Source organism: Aethalodelphis obliquidens, unplaced genomic scaffold (genome assembly GCF_003676395.1).
Source record: "Aethalodelphis obliquidens isolate GAN/ISIS:26980383/991018 unplaced genomic scaffold, ASM367639v1 scaffold42, whole genome shotgun sequence".
NCBI classification, from domain to species: domain Eukaryota; kingdom Metazoa; phylum Chordata; class Mammalia; order Artiodactyla; family Delphinidae; genus Aethalodelphis; species Aethalodelphis obliquidens.
Genome location: NW_020837986.1, coordinates 2,052,366 through 2,076,509, shown reverse-complemented (window position 1 = coordinate 2,076,509; position 24,144 = coordinate 2,052,366). Strand labels below are relative to the sequence as shown.

The 24,144-nt window shown below is 39.6% G+C and overlaps 1 protein-coding gene across 4 annotated transcripts in view; it reads left to right on the top strand.

The window, feature by feature from the left end:
- Window positions 1–24,144, top strand: part of STK4 (serine/threonine kinase 4) — an 89,947-nt gene that overhangs the window by 50,403 nt on the left and 15,400 nt on the right. For 3 of the 4 annotated variants that reach the window (XM_027078227.1, XM_027078228.1, XM_027078229.1), the window contains exon 10: window positions 868–1,025. In XM_027078227.1, coding sequence (XP_026934028.1) covers window positions 868–1,025 — 158 coding nt within the window. Of the gene's footprint in view, window positions 1–867; window positions 1,026–20,768; window positions 21,648–24,144 lie in introns of those variants that run through there. The other variant, XM_027078230.1, reaches the window with a different exon arrangement.

The following is a 24,144-nucleotide window of genomic DNA, read 5'->3' as shown; positions in this document are numbered from 1 at the left end:
ATTTTGGTATATTTTTTTCTAGTCTTTTTTTTTTCTCTTATGTGTATGGTTTTACAGAGTTGAGATTGTACTGTATATATAATATCTTATTTTTTTCTCCTTTATCATATTTAAAAGTTATATAGGGCTTCCCTGGTGGCGCAGTGGTTGAGAGTCCGCCTGCCGATGCAGGGGATGCAGGTTCGTGCCCCGGTCCGGGAAGATCCCACATGCCGCAGAGCGGCTGGGCCCGTGAGCCATGGCCGCTGAGCCTGCGCCTCTGGAGCCTGTGCTCCGCAACGGGAGAGGCCACAACAGTGAAAGGCCCGCACACTGCCCAAAAAAAAAAAAAAAAAAAGTTGTATAATATTTCATGGAGTGGGTTGTGATTTACTTAGATTTTCTTTTTCATGCCTATTTTTCTCATTATTCAAATTAGATTATGATTTTGCCAAGGGAAATCAATCACTATGATATCATCCCCCCTTCCTGACTCTAATTCCTGTAGAGCATATTATATATGTAAATGATTAATAAATATTTTGGCTTGCTTCTCAGTTTTCGGTCTAAATGTTATAGAAACTCTTTGCTATAGGGGATCCAAAAAGTATTACTTGTAGCTGATGTAGAGTTATTGCATCACTAAGTCTTCCCATTTAGAAAAAGGGACCCTGGGGGGGGCTATAATCCTCTGAAATTCTATGAAAAGTATTTTGAGTGAGCATTTGTGCTTTTTCCTATAGTTTTCACTAGAATCTTGAAGGACTCTTTATCTAACAAAAAGCCACTGATTCCATGACCTTAGCCCATCTGGAGACAGATCCATTTACTAAACTTATCTGAAATCTGAGATACTGTATTTCATCTTTTGTTTTTCTTGGTTTTCAGGAAGGGATGAGACCATGCAGCCTGCAAGACCATCTTTCCTTGAATACTTTGAACAAAAAGAAAAGGAAAATCAAATCAACAGCTTTGGCAAGAGTGTCCCTGGCCCACTGAAGAACTCTTCAGATTGGAAAGTTCCACAGGATGGAGACTATGAGTTCGTAAGTAGACTTGGAAGCAGATGGTCATGTCTGCGGGGGAAAGTTGTTTGAAATATCACACATCCAATTCTGTCATTTCACTGAAAGTGCAAAGTGCTTGAGCATATTATTGTGCAGCTCACAGCTCCTCTAAACGCGCCTGGCGGCAGCTCCTGAGCTAAGAGCCTCAGGAGTCTGAGACAACATTTTGACTGACGTTTGAGCTGTTCCAAGGGCCCCCAATTAATTAGTGGCATCTTTTTTGATTTAGTAATTATTTATTCACTTGCCATTTTTCCTTTTATTGAGTTTGAATTTGTTAATGGTAAAAGAAATATTTAGTCATCCAGTGAAGATGCACTGTCTTTACTAGTTTATCTGGGATTGTGATTTTATATTTAAGAATTAGACTGGAGGGCAGTTAGCGCTATTTTGTAGGGTCTTTGTTGTTTGGCTAACCATTATCCTAATTTCAGTCTCTCTGAGAGGATTATTCTGGATTTTGTCCGAGGCTGGATATTACATAATTCCAAAGTTTCATAGGAAAAACAGGGTGTGTATTTCCTCTTTCTGCTGTGGAACATTTCTCCCTCAACCACGGACACTTGTTAACGTTCACAGAGATTTAATGTGTAGAGGCAGTAAAAAAAAAAAATGTGCAAAAAAAAAAAAGCTAAGGAGTCTGCATTCCTTTTCTAGAAAAGGATTTTCTCTTTAGGAGTATTTAATTTTTACACTCTTAAATTCTGTCATAATTCTATTGTTTATAAGAACTTAGTTTGCACATTAGATTTGGATTTGGGGAGGCTCTCTAGTCCTGGCTTTCTCCTATCCTACTGACCGGTCTAGAGGAAATGATGTCATTCTTCCATAACATAGTTTCTGCTTTTGTTGAGTAACAGGAATGTCATAGTTTATACAACTAAACTGGTCCTTTTGAGGACCAGAATAATTCACCTGAGGTTATTTAACCGATTGGTCCCTGAACCCATGTTAGGACCCAGGTTCATTCGTTTTATCATCTGTTTGTTCACTCATTTATTTATTAGCTCTTTGAGTGCCAGTATGTGCTTGACACTCTTCTAGGGATATAGCAGTGAACAGAACAGTCAAAAACTTATCCCTCTTGGAGGTTTCATTTTAGAAGAAGGAAAATAAGGAAGTAAAATGTTTAGTGTGTCAGATAGTGGTAAGTGTTGTAGCAAGTTTGAAGCAGGAAAAGGAGATTGGTGGGGAAGGGAAGGAGAGGGAGAGGGAGGGAGTGTGTGTGTGTGTAAATTTGTAGCAATTTAAAATAATGAGTTAAGGAAGTTCTCATTGGTAAGAAGATGAGAGAGTGAACTTCGTGACTACCCAGAGAAAGAGCTTTCCAGGCAGCTGGAATAGCAAATGTAAAGGTCCTGAGGCAGGAAACTTGCTTAGTGTGTTTGCAGAACAGTGAAGTGAATAGTATGTTTGGAATGGCATCAAGGGGATGTGTTGTAGCAGGAAATGAGATCAGAGATGTAATGGGGAGTCAGACAACGTTAGGGCTTTTGTGTAATAATAAGGACTTTAGCTTTTAGTCTGAGTGAAATGGAAAGCTACTGGCAAGATGTGACTTGATCCTACTTATGTTTTGAAAACATTGTATTGGTTGCTATATTAATGCACTACAGGAAGACTAGATTTTGTGGACACAGGTGTAGTGTTGTTACCTACTATATAGAAGAGGCCAAATATGGGGCACGTCTGCTGCGATTCCTCTCTTCTAGGTCTTTGGCATTCATATTTTCCACTGAGTCAGGATCCACCTTCAGAATCCTTCTTAACACAGTGTTCCAGGCTGACACTGTTAATCAGAGTAGACTCAGAGATTTGAATCTTCATGTTTGCGATTCCATGTTGCCTCTGGAGTTGTCGTGGACATCTTTGTAAGGACTGATTTTCTCAGTTTAGTGAGTCTTTAGGTAAAGATGAAACAACTTCTGGGTACCAAATCACATCACCATTGTGACAGAATGCTTAAGAATCCTCAAATCTGTATTCCCAGGTCTAGTTAATGATCCTGAGATTCCAGTCACTTTAAGCTAATCATTAATTTGGGATCAGCAGTTCCAGTGTTTGAAGAATTCATTTCTCTCTGCCACAGCCTTCCCATACTAAGATCATTGCCAGAGAACTTATTTTGATAGGCAGGCTACTTATGCAAAGGGGCTTTAGTAGGTCTTTAGAGAGAGAGCTTTTTATCTGGGAAGGAGATGACTGTTGGAGGGAGTGGGCCCATGAGCACAGCGACTAGGTTAGCACATTGCCCAACCTGTATTATTCCTGGCTGGTGCAGGAGAAAGGTCCTGAGACTTATCAGAGGTTATAAACTGGCATCATCCAGCCCACACACCGTTTTTGTGTGTCCTCCACAGTATTTAAAAGTTTTAAATTAGTTGCCTATGTTTAAAAATTGAGAGCTTCTACATGAAATGTCGGAACTCCAGCTTCTTTTGAAAGCTTGGAAGAGCTGACCGTAAAAGACCTGCATTTTTGGTTGATGGCTGTCCGGAGCTGAGTAGCAGCTGCCTCTTCGGGTCTGACCTCTCTAGTTCTCCTCAAGATCTGATCGACTTCACTCACTTGTATTAAGTATCTAACCTGTCTGGCATTTTTAGGACATTTGATCTGGGGACTTGTGCTCTAAATCATTTGGATTTGTATATGTCCAAAGTGTGTCTGAGCCAACCCATCCTGACACATAAAATTTTATTCTAATTTTACCTTGAAAATTTCAGGAGAATTTATTTTAAAATTCTCTTTTAAGAGAATTTCAAGATAAACAATGAAAGACAGTTGAGGTGGAGTATATATGAGCTACTACACCAAAAAGTTCCAAAGAGCAGATGAAAACTATTTTTAATGCCTTGATATTCTTGCTGTATCACCTTCATCCCAAATCAAGCATTTAAAATAATAGTCTCAAAGAGTGTTTCCCAAAGTGTGATTCCCAGGCCAGCAGTGTCAGCATCACCTGGAAACCTGTTGGAAATGGTTTCTCAGGCCACACCCGAGACACACTAAATCAGAATCTCTGGAGACAGTGCCCAGTAATCTGTGTTTTAACCTACCTTATGCATGATCCTAACCTGCTAAATTCACATAAATTTCTTCTTTCTTTCCTGTTAGGTACTATAGAAATTCTAAAATCACATGTATTCATATTTTATTAACATTGCATGACTTTAAAATTTCCTTTTTACTCCCCTTTTGAGTCTCCTGTACTCTTATTGGAGGTACCAAAGCAGTACCGAAAATCAGGAAAATGTACATTTGAAAGTGACATCTGGCATAGAAGGAACCAGTTTGTTGAGTGAACAAAGTGTTCTGAGTAACCTCACTAAGCTTGAAGAAGGATGTGTGTCAGACTAGCCGTCCTGTTCCCCCAGCCATCTCTTACAGACTTTCTGATTTCCCAGCGGGCAGTATTTAGTTATAAAGAAGATATTCTCTTTCTTCCTGTGAAGGCAATTGCTATTTTGAAATGAAACTTTTTGCCCAAAATGGCAAATGGGAAGTAACTAAATCATCAACAGTGGCAGAACTTGATACTGACAAAAAACTTCATATTTTCATCTGAAACTGAATTCTTGTTGCATTTCTAAAATTGAATTGCCTTATTTGCCAAATTGAAAAAGCAACAAAGATTTCCTTTAATTTTTGAGGCATATTAAAGTGTAAATAAAAAGTGCTTGCAAATGCAATATTCTCTCCAATTAGTATTTCATAGTCTATAAACAGATGCATTTTTGGAAATGAATGTTGCTTTTATGAGAATTCAAACCCTCCCATTTTGCCATCGTAAAGCCACGAAAAGCTGTCAGCTTAAACCCACTTTGGCTCATAGATCTTCCAAAAACACACTGTAATATTTTCGTCTAAGAAGGCTTAGTACCAAGAGGGTGAACAAGACAGACAAGACCCAGGCTCTCCTGGAGTTGACTGTAGTGAGGGAAACAGACCTTAAGTCAGGTAATATACCAGTTCAGGTAATAGTGGCTATTTAAAAAAAAAAAGCACAGTAAGAGAGTGATGAACAATGATATTCAGCAAGACCTGAATAAAGAGGGGAAGCCAGGCATGGGAAGGGGGAGGGAAGAAGTACAAAGTCTGAAGCAGGACACGGTGAGTGTATGTAAGGAGCAGAATGACACACAGGGTAGCAGTCCATCATAAACACATCAGTAATCCCAATACACACGAGTGCATTAAAATCACTGCACTCGTGAATGTGGAGACTCTGGATAAAATAATAGTCTGGATAAAATAACTCTGGATAAAAATAACAGTCAAAATTCAGCAAAATACTGTTTATAAGAGATATAGCTAAAAGAAAATATCACCAAAAAGTTTAAAACAGAGGAATGGAAAAAGATACGGTAGGAAAATATTCCTAAAAGAAAGTCGGTGAAACAATATTAATATCAGATAAGATAGAATCCAAGACAAAGGAACATTACCTGGGAAAGGGGCATATTTTAAGTTGCTAAAAGGTGTGCTTGATCCAGAGGACAAAAGTCATGAACCTATACAAAGCATATATATTTATCCCAAACCAATAGAAATACAAGGAGCAACGAGAAAACTGCAGTCATAGTTGATGGCTTACATATTCTTCTCTCAAAATTTGATATTTCTGTTAGATAAAAAACCAAAACTAACACAATGAACACGGTTGATAAAACAGAAAATAGGAACACTTTTCAAATATTCGTGAAAATTTTAAAACATATATGGAATAGTCACAAAATTTGACTATGTTTTAAAGTGCTTGAAAAAAATCTCAGTACAGAAGTCATCCAGGCCACATTCACCAACTATAATAAATAAAATTGGAAATTAACAAGAATAAAGTAGCCAAAGCCACTTTATTACACTTGGAAATGTAAAAGTATATTTCTGAATAATTCTTGTTTTAAAGATAAAATCAAAACAGAAATGTTGAGAAATGAATTATAAGAACCGCACAAAATTCAGATCACTGTCATTTAAACCTGTGGGATGAAGCAAAAATGGTATTCATAGGAAGATTCATAGCCTTAATTGTATTTTCTTTTTAGAATACAAGAAAGATTGTAAATAAGACAAAAATAAAGGTAAAAGCAGAATTTAATGAAATAGAAAACAAACAAAATTTGGGTCAGTAAAACCAAAAGTTGGTTCTTTGAAAGGAACCGACATTTGGCAGAATTGATCAAATTAAAAAGGAAGAAGATACCCTAAACTATAGTAGAGGAAAGGGGAGAGAATGTTACTAGAGATAGAACAATGTAAGAATGGGAAGAGAATATTATTGTTTAAAATTTTATATCATTATATTTGAGAACCTAGATAACTAGATGTTTAAACATTATACCATAGTTAGGTCCTATATGGAAGTGTAATTGCGTAAAAATATCCAAGATACTTTTGAAAAAGAAGACAATGAGGTTGGATTTATATGTACAACACCACAATAACAAAAGCATTGCGATATTGCCAGAAGAAAACACAGATCAATGGTAAGAGGATAGAGCTGAGAAATATACCTGTGTATATTATAGGAATTTATTATATAATAATGATAAAATGCAGAATAATGCAAGCTGTGTGATACCATTTGTGTAAATTTTTAAAAAACTGCAAACCATGCTACATATTTCTGTTACGTACACATGCAACTGTATAGATAAAAAAGATAGGATATAAAACTACTTGATAAGAGTCACTGCCTTTGAGGAGAAGAACTTCAGTTTTAACTGTTTTTAAAGTGGGAATGTATTACAATATTAACATATTACTCACTTAAATTAAAAAAAATAGAGTGAGATATGTTTTTTTTTAATTCTATCAATACTTAGATTTCCCTGGTTTTAGTCTAAATGGAATTAGCCAGAGCTTCTGCAGACCTAGATGAACCACAGTACTTTTCAGTCTTACTAACTTTGCAAGGATTGCTGATCATCAGCTCTTGGTATATTAGGTTTTGGAGCAAGTTCCCTATTTATTCAAATAAAGTTGTCTCCAGATTTCTTATGACTTATTCTTTAAAAAGAGTTGGTAATAGCTGGCCCCCACTTACTAATTCAACCTCTGGACACTGAAGTCCTCTTTGTGTGAACAGCCAAGACTAAGATCCTTGACGGCTGGGATTTTTACTCATCTCTGTATTCCTAACACCTTGCAATTGCCTAGCTTATTGTTAGTACATACTTTTCAGTTAAACTCAGAGGCAGTCTCTGGATTAATTCAACATATTTAGTCACTACCCTGAGAAAGTACATAGCGTAGCAGAAAAGACAATCAAATAATTTTGATACCTTGTGCTAATAATAGCTTACATTTATTGAGAACTTACTTTGTGCCAGGCATTGGTGTAAGATTCTTTAAGTATATTAGCTCAGTCCTTATAACCATCCCAGAAGGTAGGCAATATTATTGCCATTTTATGGATGAGAACACTGAGTCTTAAAGGGAGTAAGTACTTGAATAAAGTTATACAGATAGTAAATGGCACAGCAGGGATTTGGCTCTAGAGCCTAGACTCTGAACCACCTACACTTTATGGCCTCTCTCTAGGCTATTCTGGTAAATTCTGTCCATAAAGTACATATAAAAACGTGTAGTAGGAGCCCAGAAGAGAGAGCAAGAACTTCAGTACAAAGAACCCCAGGGGAGGCATCAAGAAGTCTCATTTGAAGTGTATTTTGGGTTTTTTTGTTCGTTTTTTGTTTTTTTAAATTTAATTAATTAATTTTTGGCTGCGTTGGGTCTTTGTTGCTGCGTGGGGGCTACTCTTGGTTAAAGTGCACGGGCTTCTCGTTGCGGTGGCTTCTTTTGTCGTGGAGCATGGGCTTTAGGCGTGCAGGCTCAGTAGTTGTGGCTCACGGGCTCTAGAGCGCAGGTTCAGTAGTTGTGGCGCATGGGCTTAGTTGCTCCGCAGCATGTGGGATCTTCCTGGACCAGGGCTCAAACCCGTGTTCTCAACCACTGCGCCACCAGGGAAGCCCTTGAAGTATGTTTTGAAAGATGAATAGGAATTCTCGAGCTAGAGAAGGCGGGAAAGGACATTGTAGGCACAGAGACAGAGAGAGGGAAGTGTGTGTGTGGAGGCATTAAGGGGTGTGGAATGGCCAGGAAGTCCTAAGTAATGGTGTTTGGAATCTAGGGGTGTGGGTGTGCGAGGAAGGGGGGAGGGGGCGATGGTGAGCCCTTCAGGTGAAGTAAATTAGCGCCCTTATTTTGGGGGGGGAAATATTTAGTACACTTTTAGATTTTTCCTTGATGTATCAGAGAAATTAAAAATAGAATCCTAATGCAGCACAAAGAGCTAAGCTAACATCCCCCTGAAGTTGTGTGATAATGGGTCCATCAGGATATAAAACCACCGAACTGTTAACTCAAAATTAATTTGATAAAAGTAACAGAACCTGAACAAGATTGATTGCTTGGGTTGCGTGGATAGTTACAAGCCATTCAGATGGCTTTTTGTGGTAGGGAAGGATAAACTTTAGCACTGAGTTTTTCCCTGGAGGGAAAAAGCCTATGATTTTATGAGACTTTATCGTAACCATTCTTTCCTAGATCAGGGCTCCAAACAAGATTTATTTGGGGGCTTCCCTGGTGGCGCAGTGGTTGAGAGTCCGCCTGCCGTTGCATGGGACATGGGTTCGTGCCCCCGTCCGGGAAGATCCCACATGCAGCGGAGCGGCTGGGCCCGTGAACCATGGCCGCTGAGCCTGCGCGTCCGGAGCCTGTGCTCCGCAACGGGAGAGGCCACAGCAGTGAGAGGCCCGCGTACCGCAAAAAAAAAAAAGGATTTATTTGGGTTTTTATTATGAAGCTTTACTGAATTGTCAGGGCATAGTCAATTACTCATTTTTTATTAGATGACACTTTTTGCTTTTGGCTGTACACTTTAGAAAGTAGACATTTGGTGGGAGATGAGAATTATTGCTACCTTATTTATAATTTAAACTTACGATTGATATGGTGGCAGAAACGTTTTATTTACTCATGTTTACATTACTGCTCTTAAGGGTGCATCTTATGCTTTCAGGGAACCCAAGTATCTACAACTTGAAACTTTATCTGCCGTTTTGTAGAAACAAAAGAAACACTCCCCAAACGTCTGTCTTTTATTGTCCATTTATTTCAAGATGAGTTTTAAAAATGCACATCCTTAAATAGCCCAGCCTCCATTAGTAAGATAGAATGTAATGAATTCCCATCACTCGGCTATAACAATCATCAACTCGTGGCTATTTTTATTTTATCTAATCCTCCTCTGCTGCTGTTCACCACTCCTACCACATGGTTATTCTGAAGCAAATCCCAGGCATATTTCATTTTAAATATTTCCATACATACCTATAAAAGAGTAAAGATCCCTTTACAAAAACGTAACCACAATACCATCATCATACCTTTAAAAATTAAGAATAATAATTCTTTAATCCCATAAAATACCTTGTCGATGTTCAGTTTTCCCCAGTCATCTCATGCTATTTTCTCATTTGCTTTCTGATTTTAGATATTGCTTTTTATTGTTTCTCTTTATAATTATACAAACTAATTCATTCCAAAGGCAAACTACAAAACAAAGTTATTCAGATTTGGCTTCTGTCCCTATTCCCTCTGCTTTGTTTCCTCCTTTTTTGTTGTTTCATTTTGGTTATATGTATACAGTCATCCCTCAGCATCCGTGGGGCATTGGTTCCAGGAGCTGCAACACATGGCAAAATTGGAGGATGCTGAAGTCCCATAGTTGGCCCTCTATGCCTGTGAGTTCTGCATCTGTGGATTCAGCCAACTGTGGATGATCCGTGGAGGGCCAACTGTATACAAATACATGTATGTTTGTACTCCCATTCATAGGTAAGAAGTGTGCTGTACACACTTTAATCTGCCTTTCTGTTTTCACTTAACTGCATGTCCTAGGAATCACTCCACAGCAGTATATAGGGATATTCATTACTTTTTTTCCTGATGCTTAGTATTCTGTTGTGAAGATGTACAGTAGTTTATTCAGCCAGTCCTCTGTTGATAGACAAGCAGGTTGTTTGTAGTGGTTTTAAGGTTGATCACTTCATAAACCTATTCATAAACAGAGATTGAAACTTTTTATAATTGCTACCTTTGTTTTTCAACGTAGCTGTAGCCTTTCAGTTTTGAGAAGCAAGTTACATACTTTAAGTCTCTGTAGCTTTTTTTTTTTCTTTTTTGTAGTTATGTTGTCTTTTGTTTCACTAGCAATGAGTAGATTGATTCAGTGGTATCCCTGTGCTACAATCTGGTGCTGGCTATATAAACTAACTAGGCTCTGATTTAGTCATAAACCCTGTGTCACAGGAGTGTGCGTAATCATATCCCCGCAAACATTGTTAGATGCTCCAGGTATGCAAATGTTGCCAGGTTGGTATTAAGAACCAAAAGAATCCCTGGAGGCCTGGGATTCCTAATTGCTGTAATCAGAACCTGAAATTGCTTAAGTTTGAATCTCATTACAACTGAAGCCAGATTTGGGTCAGTTACTTTAATTTTGCTAAATTTGAAGTCAGAAAAGAAAAAGAAAAACAACTCTAAGTTTAGTATTATTTACTCATCATCAATCAGAAGCTTCCAAACATTTTGAAATGTAAATTAGTTATTAATCTAGAAAGCAGAGTTTTCCATTTTCAGTTGAGGTGAGTGTAAATTATTTTTCTTACTGCCCAATCCACAGCCATGACATTGAATTGCTGTCTCATTTACCTAGACCTATCTTTTTTCACTCTTCTTCCTTTGAGCTGTCAGATTCTTTCTTCTTCGCTTCGCCTCCCTTTTTTTTTCTCACACGGACTCTCGGCAGGTCAGTAATCTATATTCCTGGGACATGAAATGTTGAGAAGACAGGGAAAAGGTTTATGCCAGTTTTCTCACCCCCATCCAAAGGCAGGATCTCTATTAGAGTTTTGAAAGTAGTATTTGCTTTTGTAGCCTAGTACCTCTGAAAGAAAAATGATGATGTAGGACTCTTTTCATTCCTTGAGATGTAGTACTTATATCATTTCCCTCCCCAAATGTCACCATATTTACTTAAAAATCCCGATGCTTCATCACTCAAGCGAAATACAGCAGAATTGAGCATCTTTTGTCTTTGATGACATGTTCACTCCAAGCACCAATAATTCTGAATGGAACGCGTGTCTCTTTTTCTTTCTTCATCTCACTATTGGAGTTCGATGCTGATGTTACTGAGATTTTGAGCTGCCAGTGTAAGGAAGAAGAGGTATTGAGAAGATGATTCAGTGAGGAGAAGGCTGATTGATGGTAATTTACTGTATTGTAAAGGCACAACTCATTGGGTGTATTGATTGTTCTCTACGTCCAAGTTTTTGTAAAGGAAAATATGAGATTTCACATTTATTTAGAGGGTCTTATAAGGTTGTAGTCGGGTCTATTTCTAAGGAAATATATTATGCCTCTGTGTACTAAGTGACTACTGTTTTGGTTGAGGTGGTATGTATGCCTGGGTAGTTTAGATCACTACAGTCAGACTGTTAGGTTTCTCATCCTGACTTTACCATTTATTGAGTACTTTAGGGCCAGTTTCTTCTCCCTGTGCCTCAGTTTCCTCACTGTAAAATGGAGATAATACTGCTACCTATAGGATAGATTTTGTGTGTGAGTGAGAATTAAGTGTGGTAATGCATATAAAGTGCCTTCAACATAATAGGCATTTCATAAACGTTAACTTCCCCTCCCTTCTCCCTTCCTTTCCTGAAGCACCGTCGATGAAGTAAATTTCAGTAACCTAAACCCCTTTCCCCACTGATTTGCCGTTGACTTTCATTATAAAACCAGAGGTACATTCCCAAAGAAAACTTGCTCCCAAAGAGGCTGATTTAAAACTGCTCTAAAAGAGAGGAATCAGAACTATTACAGCTGGAAATTGATTACCCAAAGTGGTCATGGGTATCATTTTTAGAACTTCTCAATGCTTTCTTTTTTTATTATTTTATTTATTTATTTATTTTACATCTTTATTGGAGTATAATTGCTTTACAGTGTTGTGTTAGTTTCTGCTGTATAACAAAGTGAATCAGCTATACGTATACATATATCCCCATATCCCCTCCCTCTTGCATCTCCCTCCTACCCTCCCTATCCCACCCCTCTAGGTGGTCACACAGCACCGAGCTGATCTCAGTGCCTTCTTGCTTTCCCTTACTTCTCTGTTCCATATGGCTTTCCTTTGTACCCACCCCCCATTTCATAAACTATTAACATTACTGATATTTTTCAAATCACACTGACTACTTCCACTGCAGCACACACTTTTCACCAATAGATGCCACCCTCTCACTTCTTGTGTGCCCAGCTTCCTGGGTAGAATGATTTCCTTGTGATACAGAGAGGTTGCCAGCTGTGTAAAATTAATGATAACATTCCTTCATCAACCTGAAAGTTGGACATTGCTTGAAAATAGGTGTACCTTGTAACTTAGACCAGTAGAATGAACATCAGATTATGTCAGAAGAGGGTTGAACGGCCCTGGCTTTAGCTGGGAGCTGGGATGAGTGACTTTTCTCTTTCAGGTTTGTGTTTCAGGTTTGCGGTATGTAAAAATCAAGCATAATTCCGACTGTCCTGCTTTTCCTCCATGGTTAGAGGAAGGATCAAATGAAACGTCAGTTGGGGTTATTTGAACCAAGTTTATTTTTAGAACGATGATAGAATTCTGTTAGCCGAGGATTGTAAAGCTGTTTATGTTTGCTTTTGGTTCATTGTGTATTAGTATTGTGGCTTATTTTATTATTATTTTACTTTTTATTTTACCTTTGTAAAAAAAAGAATTAGATCTTTGAACAAGAACCGATAATCCAGAGACAAAGCCAAAGGAGCCGTTAAGCCCGTTAAGCCCAGACTCCTGGAATGCGTCTGTTTGCTGATGACAGTAATGCCATCACATTAGGTTAATACAGCATTTAATATAGTTAAAGGTGCATTCGTATTTTCCTCTTTAACTTGGTGATTCGTACAGTGTACCTGTGAGAGGGGCAAGAGGAGGGTCTTATCCCATTTATAGTTTGAGGATCTGAAATCCAGACATAAAAAAAAGGCAACTTTCCTCCTTTAATGCCAGAATCAAGTCTAGAACCCAAATCCCCAGGTTGCTTCCTGTCTCTGTTAACTCTTGGGTATTTTCTCACAGGAAAAACAAAACAAACTGTGCGCTCCAGTGACATACTAGATACTTATTTAACTTTACAAAGCAGGTGAAAGAATCTTCTTTCAGAAAATACGTGACGGGGGTTCTAGTGACCAGGAAGAATGGTTTCAGGTTTATCGAGTCTTAATGGGAATTTTGTAATAGTAAGAGAGTACTTATTATTGACCCAAATGATTTTTTTCATGCTTATTCAGAACACAGTGTAGATTGACAGGCTTTGCATTTCATCAATTATTTACATAAGTAATTCCCCTTGTCGGAACAATGTAATTTTTACCTTCTTTTGATGTTCTTTATTATTTACTTTGTAACCGTGGGTTTTACAGTAGTTGTGATGTTGTTCAGGAAAAGTCATGCTCACTATAAAAAGGCATTATTATTTTAAGAACACTTTGAGTTTTGACCAACTATAACCTCTGTGAAAACAAAGGTATCAATTGTAGAGGAGTCTTAATGGCTACAGCAAACACTTGATATGCCCTCTGGTGATATCTCTGTCACAAAGTGCCTATCGGTCTCATTCAGGCACTTATTCCCGAAATTTTCCCCCCTCATACCCTGTTATCTATTCAATATTAGTTTTTCTGTAAATTTACTCTTCTTACCTTAGTGGTAGACATTGAATATTTTTAGTAATTTTTTAATTAATTTTTTAAAAAAAATTTATACAATTTTTAAAGGTTCTACTTCATTTACAGTTATTAAAATATTGGCTGTATTCCCTGTGTTTTACAATACATCCTTGTAGCCTGTCTTACACCCAGATAGTTTGTACCTCCCACTCCAGTAATCTTCATATTGCTTGCTCATTATCTTGTCTTCTTTTCCCTCCCACCTTCTGTATTTATTTTATTATTATTATTTGTGTGTGTGTGATAAGAACTCTTTATTAACATAAGAGCGACCCTACTGGCAAATTTTTACGTATATACAATACAGGATTGTTTGCTGTAAGCACCGTGCAGCATGGTAGATCTCTAAGACTTATTCATCTTGTATACCTGAACTTGGTACCCTCTGACTAATGCCTCCCCATTTCGCCATTTGTCTTATTTTAAATTTTACTGGCAGGGACACTTGCTCTTTTCAAGTTGTAGAATTTGAGAAGAACTGATGAAAATAGCAGTTACTGGGTGCTAACCGTGTGCTGGGTTCCTGCAGAAGTCTTGTCCCGTTTGCCTCTCACAGCATCCTGGTGCAGAAGCTCCCACTCGTTGACAGAGAGGCTCAGAGACTCTGACTTACGGGTACCCGCCCGCCCATCCCCCCACGGCACGTGAGTCATGGGTGACGAAGCTAGGCTTTCGATTTAAGTTTTCTGATGGTCAAGACCATAGTTTTTCTCAGAATAACACGCTTCTGTGGTGAGAAGTGTCACACACGTGCTGATGGTGAGTGATCATCTGATTCAGGGGCTGAATTGTCTTTCTCTGAGGGGCCCAGCACTTGGCAAATCGCCGTGGTACACAGGTACTCAGAATGTGTCATCTGATTACGTTGTTCGAACCCGTTGTGCCTTCTCTGACAACCTTTCCAAATCTCTTCATATTTTCTTCCTGTGATATCCATTCATCCGTGTGTATAGGAGCATGTTAATCACCTTGCAAAATTGTTAGATGTGAAATTTAAGTTTTGTTCCCCTTCTGTAGTACGTGTTAGTAGAAAACATTGATTGGAACAGCAGTGTGGGGAATCCCCTAGATCAGAGTTGGATGAAGAATGCAAAGCATCTAGCAAAGTGCCTGGCATTCCTGCTCTACAATTAATATGTTGGTTCCTTTCAGAGCGAGAGCTTGGATATCATTAAGGAGAGCAGTGGGCTGGTAATCAGATCTCGGTTCTGATAGTAACTAGCTTTGTGTCCTTACGCAAGCCACCTAATCTTTCTGGGGCTCTCGTTTTTTCATCTACTAAGTAAAAGTGAGATGAAAAAGTCTTCAAGAGCCCTCAAGTTCTCTCAGCCTTTGTTCACTAATCTTTAAAATGGAAACAATGCATACCTGTCAGAGGGTTTATTTGAGCTGGAAAGAGATAGCCTGTGTAAAGCACATAAAAGATGCTCAGTATATGGAATTTTTTTTTTCCTCTGTCCTTTTACAATGTGGGGAGGTGCTCTGGAAACCCTGGAGACCAAAATGAGCACAGGAGGCAGGATAACATGCTGACCGAGAGCCAGACACACCTGGATTCAGTCCTGGCTTCACTGTTGAGGGGATCTTTAACTCTAGGCCAGTCCCTTAACCTAGAATGAAGTTACTAATCATACTTACCTCAGGCTTATTGAGAAGATTAAATTAGAAAAGGCTTTTAAAGTGTTTAACAGAATGCCTGACCCATAGTAGGCATTTGGTAAATTTTGTATTCGTGTGTAAGACAGGTGGGAGAGATGAACTACCAGGGCAAAAGAGTTAAAAATGACGAGGTAGGTCGCCCCAGACAAGAGAGGCAGGAGGCAAGCCCAAAGCTCATTTCACAGCTCTGTCGAGGGCCCTGCTGCTGTGGCTCCCCCCTCCTAGTTAAGTGGTGTTTGCTTCAAAGTATTTATTTAACACCTGAAATGAGCTTAATTCTGTTGAGGCTTTCTTGTTCATGGGGTTTAAATATCAAACTTACTGATTCCTACAGACGTTGTGTGTTTTCTCTGATGAGATTTCTCCCCTTCTGTGCCTACCTGGGAGCTGTAGGACCTGGAAAGTCCTCACATCGGCGTTCTTTTTCAAAACAGTTTTGATCCGGATGGGTGTGCTTGTTGGTATAAAATAGCTCGTGTGTGTGTGTGTGTGTGTGTGTGTGTGTGAAAGAGAGAGAGAGAAAGAGAAAATGAGATGAGAAAGACGCAAGACAGACCAATAGAGAGCCGTATCTGGGAGCCATCACCTGTCGAGTGCTCCTGCCTGTATAGCTGAATTTGCATTGCACACATCGGATTAAAGGGTGGCCAGCTGCTGGAAGAAGAGCAAACTCGTATCTACTTTTTTTTTTTTTTTGCGGTACGCGGGCCTCTCACCATTGTGGCCTCTCCCGTTGCGGAGCACAGGCTCCGGACGCGCAGGCTCAGTGGCCATGGCTCATGGGCCCAGCCGCTCCGCGGCATGTGGGATCCTCCCGGACCGGGGCACGAACCCGTGTCCCCTGCATCAGCAGGCAAATATGGATGTATCCCTTTTAAAAATCTTATCTATATTCCTTTTTTTAAAACTAGACTTTTTATTTTGAGATAACTATAGATTCACATGTAGTTGTAAGAAATAATACAGAGAGATCCTGTGTACTCTATACCCAGTTGCCCCATTGGTAACATCTTGCAAAATCATAGCATAGTTTCACAACCAGGATATTGACATTCATCCGTCAAGAGTGAAAGAACAGTTCCATCACCACAAGGATTCCTCCTGTTGGCTTTTATAGGTACACCCTCCCACCCCATTTCCTAACACGTGGCAACGACAAATCTGTTCTCCATTTGGTGTATCTGAGAGTTTAAAAAATCTTGGGGGAGCAGTGTCTAAAATGAAGTAAATCGAGGAATTGGTTGTCTTCTCCCAAGTGTTAATATTCCCAGATACGGCAGGACCAAGCATAAAGTTGTTTTCACTGGGAAGAAATGTTCCATTCCAGATTCAGATGGACATTTTCTACTTTTGACATGCTGCTGAGACTGTAATTATAAACTACAACCATTCTAGGATGGATTTAAACCAGTTCCTGGGATGAATTAAGACCTTGTGATAAAATACCATATATCATCTGTCACATTATCTGTGGCAACCCTTCTCTGTGCCAGATTGGTTAATGAGGGCAACAGCTGCCCAGAAGTTTATTGCTGAAGGAATGCTTAACAGTGGTACTGTGAGCTCAGCACTTTATGCGAGAATTTTCAGAAATCGCGCTTGAGTTCCTGGAATTTGATCAGTTTTATGTACAGTTATATAGAAGGTATGTGATTTGGAGGAGTTTGCCTTCTTTCATTCGCACGACCTCTCCTCCCATCTCAGTTTTTTTCTTGTGGAAAATGAAAATCCCACGGGATAAGCCTTATTCCCTGACTACTGGCCTTCCACCCATCCGTGCCTTCCCCTTCTCCTGGCTACCTTCTGTTCCTGGGCCTGTTCAATGAGGCAGAGTGACCGTAGCCTCAAGGAAACGTGTAGACTAGATGACCTTTAAGGTTCTGTCTTATCCTGGGAGCCAGTGATGCTGCATCAATGAACTCTTCTGTAGCTCCTCCAGTGTGACGGGTAGGTGAGCATCCCGCATTCACAGTGAGGGGAGAGACCAGGCTGTAGGATGTACCCCGTGGCTGTGGATTACACATCTAACCCTGAGGGGCCATGGGGACTGGGGAAAGGAGAGCCAGTCTGGCTGTGGCACACATAATTTTTACAATTTGAATTACCGAAAAGGGTCTGAGCTCTCCAGTTCACCACGGACTGCACCACTTCCTGTTTCCCTGTATCAAAACTGGCCCATTGAGCTCATTTACCTTGCCTGTGCCGGCCCCTCAAAACAGCTGCGTTTATGACCTCTGATTTAAGCAATCCCCAAATCGTGGACCTTTAGGTGGCTTCCGGCTTTTTAATATTAAACATTGTTTTAATGAACCACCTTTGCACAATACATATGTCCTTAGAGTTAATCCCTGCAAGAACACTTGGGTCAAACTTTGGGTCAAATTTAAGACTGTGATGCCGATGGTCAAATCCCCCTGTCGTTTTGGTGTCTGAATTGTCAGTTTGTGTTATTTATCTGATTATCCTTGGAATTCTTATTTTCCTATTGATTTCGAAGAGTTCTTCATATATCAAGTGAGATTATGAACCTTTAAAGATATTTTCCCAGTTTTTAAAAACTTTATATAACGTGTCTAACTGTCCAGGTAGTTTTAGTTTCATGTGTTTTGGTTTAGCAGCTTTTCCTATGGTTTCTGGAACTTAATGCCATGTTTAGAAGTTTTTCAGATCCCAACATTATAAAAATGTTAACCCTTACTTTCTTTTAGAATGTTTCTTTTTTTTTTCATTTTCATTATTTATCCTCTCTGGAATGTGTCTTGGTGTAAAGAGTAAGGTTGCAATCCAGCTTCATCTTTTTCTAAACAGTTAGCCAATTTTACCTCCAACCAATGATTTTTAATATACCTGGTGAATTTGGAATCACCAAATCTCGAAGGCTTCTAATATTTAAAAGTGGCTTGTTTTTACAGGTAGCAAGTTTCCACTTCAAACTTTGAGTTTAAATATTTTTCTGCTTTTACAACCTCTGGAAAGGAGCTGTGAACAGAACACCAGATTGGTTTTGGCATTAACTTTAAAGCATCTCAAATAGGCTGATTCTACAGAATTTGATCCAAAGCATTTCTATGCCTTGATGCTTTTTTTGCCAAGCAAAATTGATTACTTCTGACCAAAAGGCCTTCAGTGCTGGGCTGAAAAAGGAGTCAGGGGTCCTCTTAGGCTGGTTGCAGGTTATATAATTTGGCATCAAGTACAGTGCTTTTTCTTTTTCTCCTAAGTTTCTTTCTATAGCCTCCAATGGTCAGTGATCCTTGTTGCCGGGGACTTTATATCTGGGGGGCAAACTCAGACCCTCTCTAAGTCCTAGTAATTATAACTTTAAAATGCTTTTATTTTTTTCTTGGAAGTTTGATGAATAGGTATCTGAGGTCTTTCTTTGACAGTGATTCCCAGCTTTCTCTTGTATTGTAGAATTTAGCTGTGGGTTGAATTTGTTGTGATGGTATATTTTCACCTGCAATGATGATTCACCCTTTCACATCGGTTCTCTTTATAGCTTTAATTAGAAATGCTTTTAGTTCTTGTAGTTTGAAACTTACTTGAGTATCTTAGTGTCTTGGCAGGTTCCTCCTTTGTAGTCATAGTCTCCTAAATTATGATAGTGTCTTTTAAAGATTTTATCATCGATGCTTGTTTTTAGGTTCACCTTGCAGGCAAAAAGGCAGATTCTGCTGCTGTGGTCGAAAGACAGTGTAGGTCTGGGTTAAAACCACCAGTCTTAGAGAAGAAAATTTCTTCTACTGTTCCTCCACCCCCAGCAATAGTCACAGTTCACATTTTAAAGTATTTGTTTCCATATTTCTTATACTTAAGTTGTTGTACACAGCTGAGATCATTCTGTATATATAATATGGCATCTTGATTTTTTTTTCACTTAACATATCAGACATTTTCTCATATCATTAGAAACACCTATAAAATTATCATTCTGATGGTTACGTTATAGTCCATCACATCATGTTATTATTATTATTATTTTTTTTTTGCTGCATTGGGTCTTTGTTGCTGCGTGCAGGCTCTCTCTAGTTGTGGTGAGCAGGGGCTACTCTTCGTTGCGGTGCGCGGGCTTCTCAACTGCTGTGGCTTCTCTTGTTGCGGAGCAAGGGCTCTAGGCGCATGGGCTTCAGTAGTTGTGGCATGTGGGCTCAGTAGTTGTGGCTCGCAGGCTCTAGAGCACAGGCTCAGTAGTTGTGGCGCGTGGGCTTAGTTGCTCTGCAGCATGTGGGATCTTCCTGGACCAGGGCTGGAACCTGTGTCCCCTGCATTGGCAGGCAGATTCTTAACCACTGTGCCACCAGGGAAGCCCCACATCATGTTATTTTGATTGACTTCCTCATTCTCCTTTTATTTGGTGTTGAGTATTGGGAGCTTTTTTGGTTGGAGCGAGGTTGCTCTGAGATCATTCACATTTACTAAGCCAGGCTTTCTCTTCTTGTCAGTGAGAGGTTTAGGAGTTGAGGCTTTGTGTTTGCTTTTTTTGTTTTGTTTTGTTTTTTCATTAACTTTATTTTTTTTTACTCTTTTTATGTATAATTTTATTTATTTTTAATTTTTAAATTTTTTTAACATCCTTATTGGAGTATAATTGCTTTACAATGGTGTGTTACTTTCTGCTTTATAACAAATTGAATCAGCTATACATATACATATATCCCCATATCTCCTGCCTCTTGCGTCTCCCTCCCACACCCCCTATCCCACCCCTCTAGGTGGACACAAAGCACCAAGCTGATCTCCCTGTGCTATGCGGCTGCTTCCCACTAGCTAGCTGGGACATATATACAGTACCAAATGTGTTTGCTTTGTTGGTGGTATTTTGTCTGTGGAGTGTGTGAATGAAGCCAGGATTTTAAACCTCAGATGCTACTCTCTCTGTCTCTGGCCACCATCTTTCCATCCTGGACTAACTCCATGCTTGTTTACTTGTTAACCTTTCTTTGATGAGTTTCTTTTCATAATCCTGTGCTGGAAGAAAGGTGAATGGAGACCATGATTAGTACTCTGGTCTCCGATGCTGCAGTGCCTTGTGAGTACCCAGGAGCCAGCCAGGATAAACACCAGTTGCACATTAATGGTCTTTACTAGGGTAACCACGCCGAGTGGTTCCTGGTGAGAAGACTGTCCTAAATTGTTCCTGACAAGGTATACTGTTTTTGTTTCAGATTTCTTATTTTTCCTGTAAAGCCGGGCTTTGAGGCTGAATTAATTTGTACTTGGGAATATAATGAGATCTTGTACTTTTACTGTCAGAAAACCAGCCAAGAATATCAGTCAGAAAAAGAAATATGTATCCAGAATTGCCAGGGCAACCTGCTGTTTAGATATGCTTTCTGAGAAACCACATGGCAGATGAATGTCGTCTTTGTCCCGAGCCACAGCAGCCTTGTTCTGCTGGGGAATTGAGCAGCCAAGGGAGGCTTGGATTTTAACTCAGTTATTGAAATGACACCAAGAACAAGGCTTTAGTGCCACAGCGCGTGACCCCAGAGGGTTGTTTAGAGCGATATCGGCCTGTGTGAGCTTGACACTGGTTTTCATTGCCTTTGTTTGGTTCTGAGGCAACCTGATCTGTGGCTGCTTGGCAGCCTCCTTCTTTCAAGTACATTCTTCGTGGCCGGTTACTCTCTGTTTTTACAGTGTAGGATGGTTTTTAGCTCAACCACATGGTGAGCCAGAGAACAGAGTCCATACCATGGGTTTTGTGAATTTGGGTAGCAGCAGTGTGAATAGGAGTAAGAAATAATTTAGATCTGGATGGCTTAGAACAGAAGAGCAGAGGGACTTCCTTGGTGGTCCAGTGGTTAAGACTCCACACTCCCAATGCAGGGGGCCTGGGTTTGATCCCTGGTCAGGGAACTAGATCCCACATGCCGCGACTAGAGAGCCCGTGTGCCACAACTAAGACCCGGTGCAGCCAAATAAATAAATAAACATTAAAAAAAAAAAAGAACAGATGAGCAGAAACGGATCCTAAGACCTGCAAGCAGTATCTTGACAACTCGGGTCCTAGGAAGGGCTGTCCTGAGGTCACTTCCACCTGGCTTCACTGAAAGCACAGGTAACAAATGGCCTATGTCTTGAATTCCTAGAAGCCATCGCCTCTCTCAATAAGCTCTCATGGCATTGTGTCAGTCAGAGAGCGCTGGGCTTTCAGAATGGACAGGGGCCTTAAAGGGCGTGTGTTCTAGTCCTGCTACGTCTCCAACAAGAGACATCGTCCAGCGTTTTCTTGACCACTTCTGGTCATCTCTGAGAAGGGGGGATTCCACAGTTGGGAAATAGTACATACCACTGCTTTCAAAGGTCTGCCTGAAGATACTTTGTTTTTTGATTTCAGCCAAAATTTGTCCTTAGGGATCTTCTACCCTCATGTTTATTTTGATTATTCCTCACAGAAACTTTCCAGAAGGTTAGTTGGGATTATCTAGCTTTTCCATTTTACAGATGGAGACAGAGTACATTATCCTGCAGACCTCAAATTCTCCATCTAAAGATTCAGGTTAACAGAGCTGTAAGAGTTAATGAAGATCAAATGAGATAATACACAAAAAGTACTCGATGTAGTGACCTGCTAATAGTGAGTAATAAATGTTGGGTTGTTTTTTTTTGCGGTACGCGGGCCTCTCACTGCTGTGGCCTCTCCCGTTGCGGAGCACAGGCTCCGGACGCGCAGGCTCAGCGGCCATGGCTCACGGGCCCAGCTGCTCCACGGCATGTGGGATCTTCCTGGACCGGGGCACAACCCTGTGTCCCCTGCATCAGCAGGCGGACTCTCAACCACTGAGCCACCAAGGAAGCCCAATAAATGTTTTTAAAATGCTGGCTTATATTATCGTAATTGTAACTATAATCATTATACAACAAGTTCCTTAAATCCTACCCTCTCACCAAGGCAACCCCAGGGGGGGCTTCTGCGTATCCTTCTGTCCTACCTTTCTGTATGCTTTCTTGATTTACCAGGAATAGCATTGTTAGTATTATAAGAAGGTGGGATTAGTATTATAACAATGGTTCTGGCCCCCGGAGATTTCCCTTCTTCCACAGGAGGAAGCTTCAGGAGTTGTATCAGTAGTCTGCCTTGTTGGGAGAACTGGAAATTGAGTTAACTTTTTTTTTTCCTGCTTATAGGGGAAGCAACTTTGCTCAGGAATATCATGGTTATCTCTGTGTTCAAAGATTGCTTCATCCTCTGTGTCTCTATTAGTTAAGTATACATTTTTTCCTTTATCCTTGTGGTCCAGATTTCTTAGTCCATCGTCTTTTTGGTTTTATTCCACGTAAATCTAGGGTTTTTCCCCCCCTAGAAATCTTGATTGCATATAAGTTTTTAAATTTTTTGGCATCAAGTTTTGGATTTTAAAATTTGTAGAATATGTAGTTCCAGCTTGGTTTCATTCCTAGTGTTTGTTTCTTCTTTTTTTTTTTCTTTATCAAATTTATCAGAAGTTTTCTGGGCTTTTTTGTTTTGTTTTGTTTAATCATTTGAAAGATTCAGCTTTTGGTTTTATTGATCCTTGCCCTTGAGCATTAGCTTTTGAATTCATAAATGTATATTACCTTTATCTACTTTCTTTGGGTTTATTCTGGGTTTTTTCCTTCTCTAATTGGATAATTAAGCTTAATAATTTTAAATCATCTCTCTTTTCTAATCTATGCATGTAAGGCTCTAAAATTCCCTTTAAGTATTACTTGAACTACCTTCCACAATTTTTTATATGTAGTTTTTGCTTTATAAAGTCAAGTTTATTGAGGTTAAATTTATATACCGTAAAATTGGCTTATTAAATTAGCGTACAGTTTGCTGAGTTGTGACGGATGTGTACAGTTGTGTAAACACAACCATAATGAGGATATAGAACATTGCCATCACCCCCAAGAGTTCCCTCATGCTGTTTTTTGTTCTGCTAGTTTTTTCTTTTCTACGATGTCTGTGCATGGAGTCAGTCGTTCAGGGCATAATCTTCTGTGGAGGGTTCTTTCATTTAGTGTGCTGTTTTGCAGTTCATCGGTGTTGTCGCATGTACCTGGAGTTGTTCCTTTGACTGCTGAGTAGTTTCGATTGTTTGGCCAAACCACAATTTGTTTATCTAGTCACCATTAGTACAGGTTTCAGTGGGAGGAAATAAGAGTATTTTAATCCTACACTTGGGCTGTAAATAAACATTCTCGACTATTCTGCATTTGAAATTGCCTGGGCATTTTTCAAATTGAAATTTTTCTTCGGGGTTTGGCATTTTGGACGTTTTTCCATTAGTGGGCAAGCACGTGCTCGTGTGTGTCCTCACCGGCACCCTGTCTCCCTGTAGCAGTCTGGGTCCAGTCAGGAGATACAAACCACATTGTAGGTTAAACGGGGGAGGTTTACTACAAGGAGTTATTAATCTAAAAAAAAGACAGAAGTAGAACAGAGTCACAGATACAGAAAACACACATGGTTACCGGGGGAAAGGGGGGGAGGGATAAACTGGGAGATTGGGATTGACACATACACACTACTATATGTAAAATAGATAACTAATAAGGACCTACTGTATAGCACAGGGAACTCTACTCAGTACTCTATAATGGCCTAAAAAAGAGTGGATATATGTATACATATAACTGAGTCACTTGGCTGTACACCTGA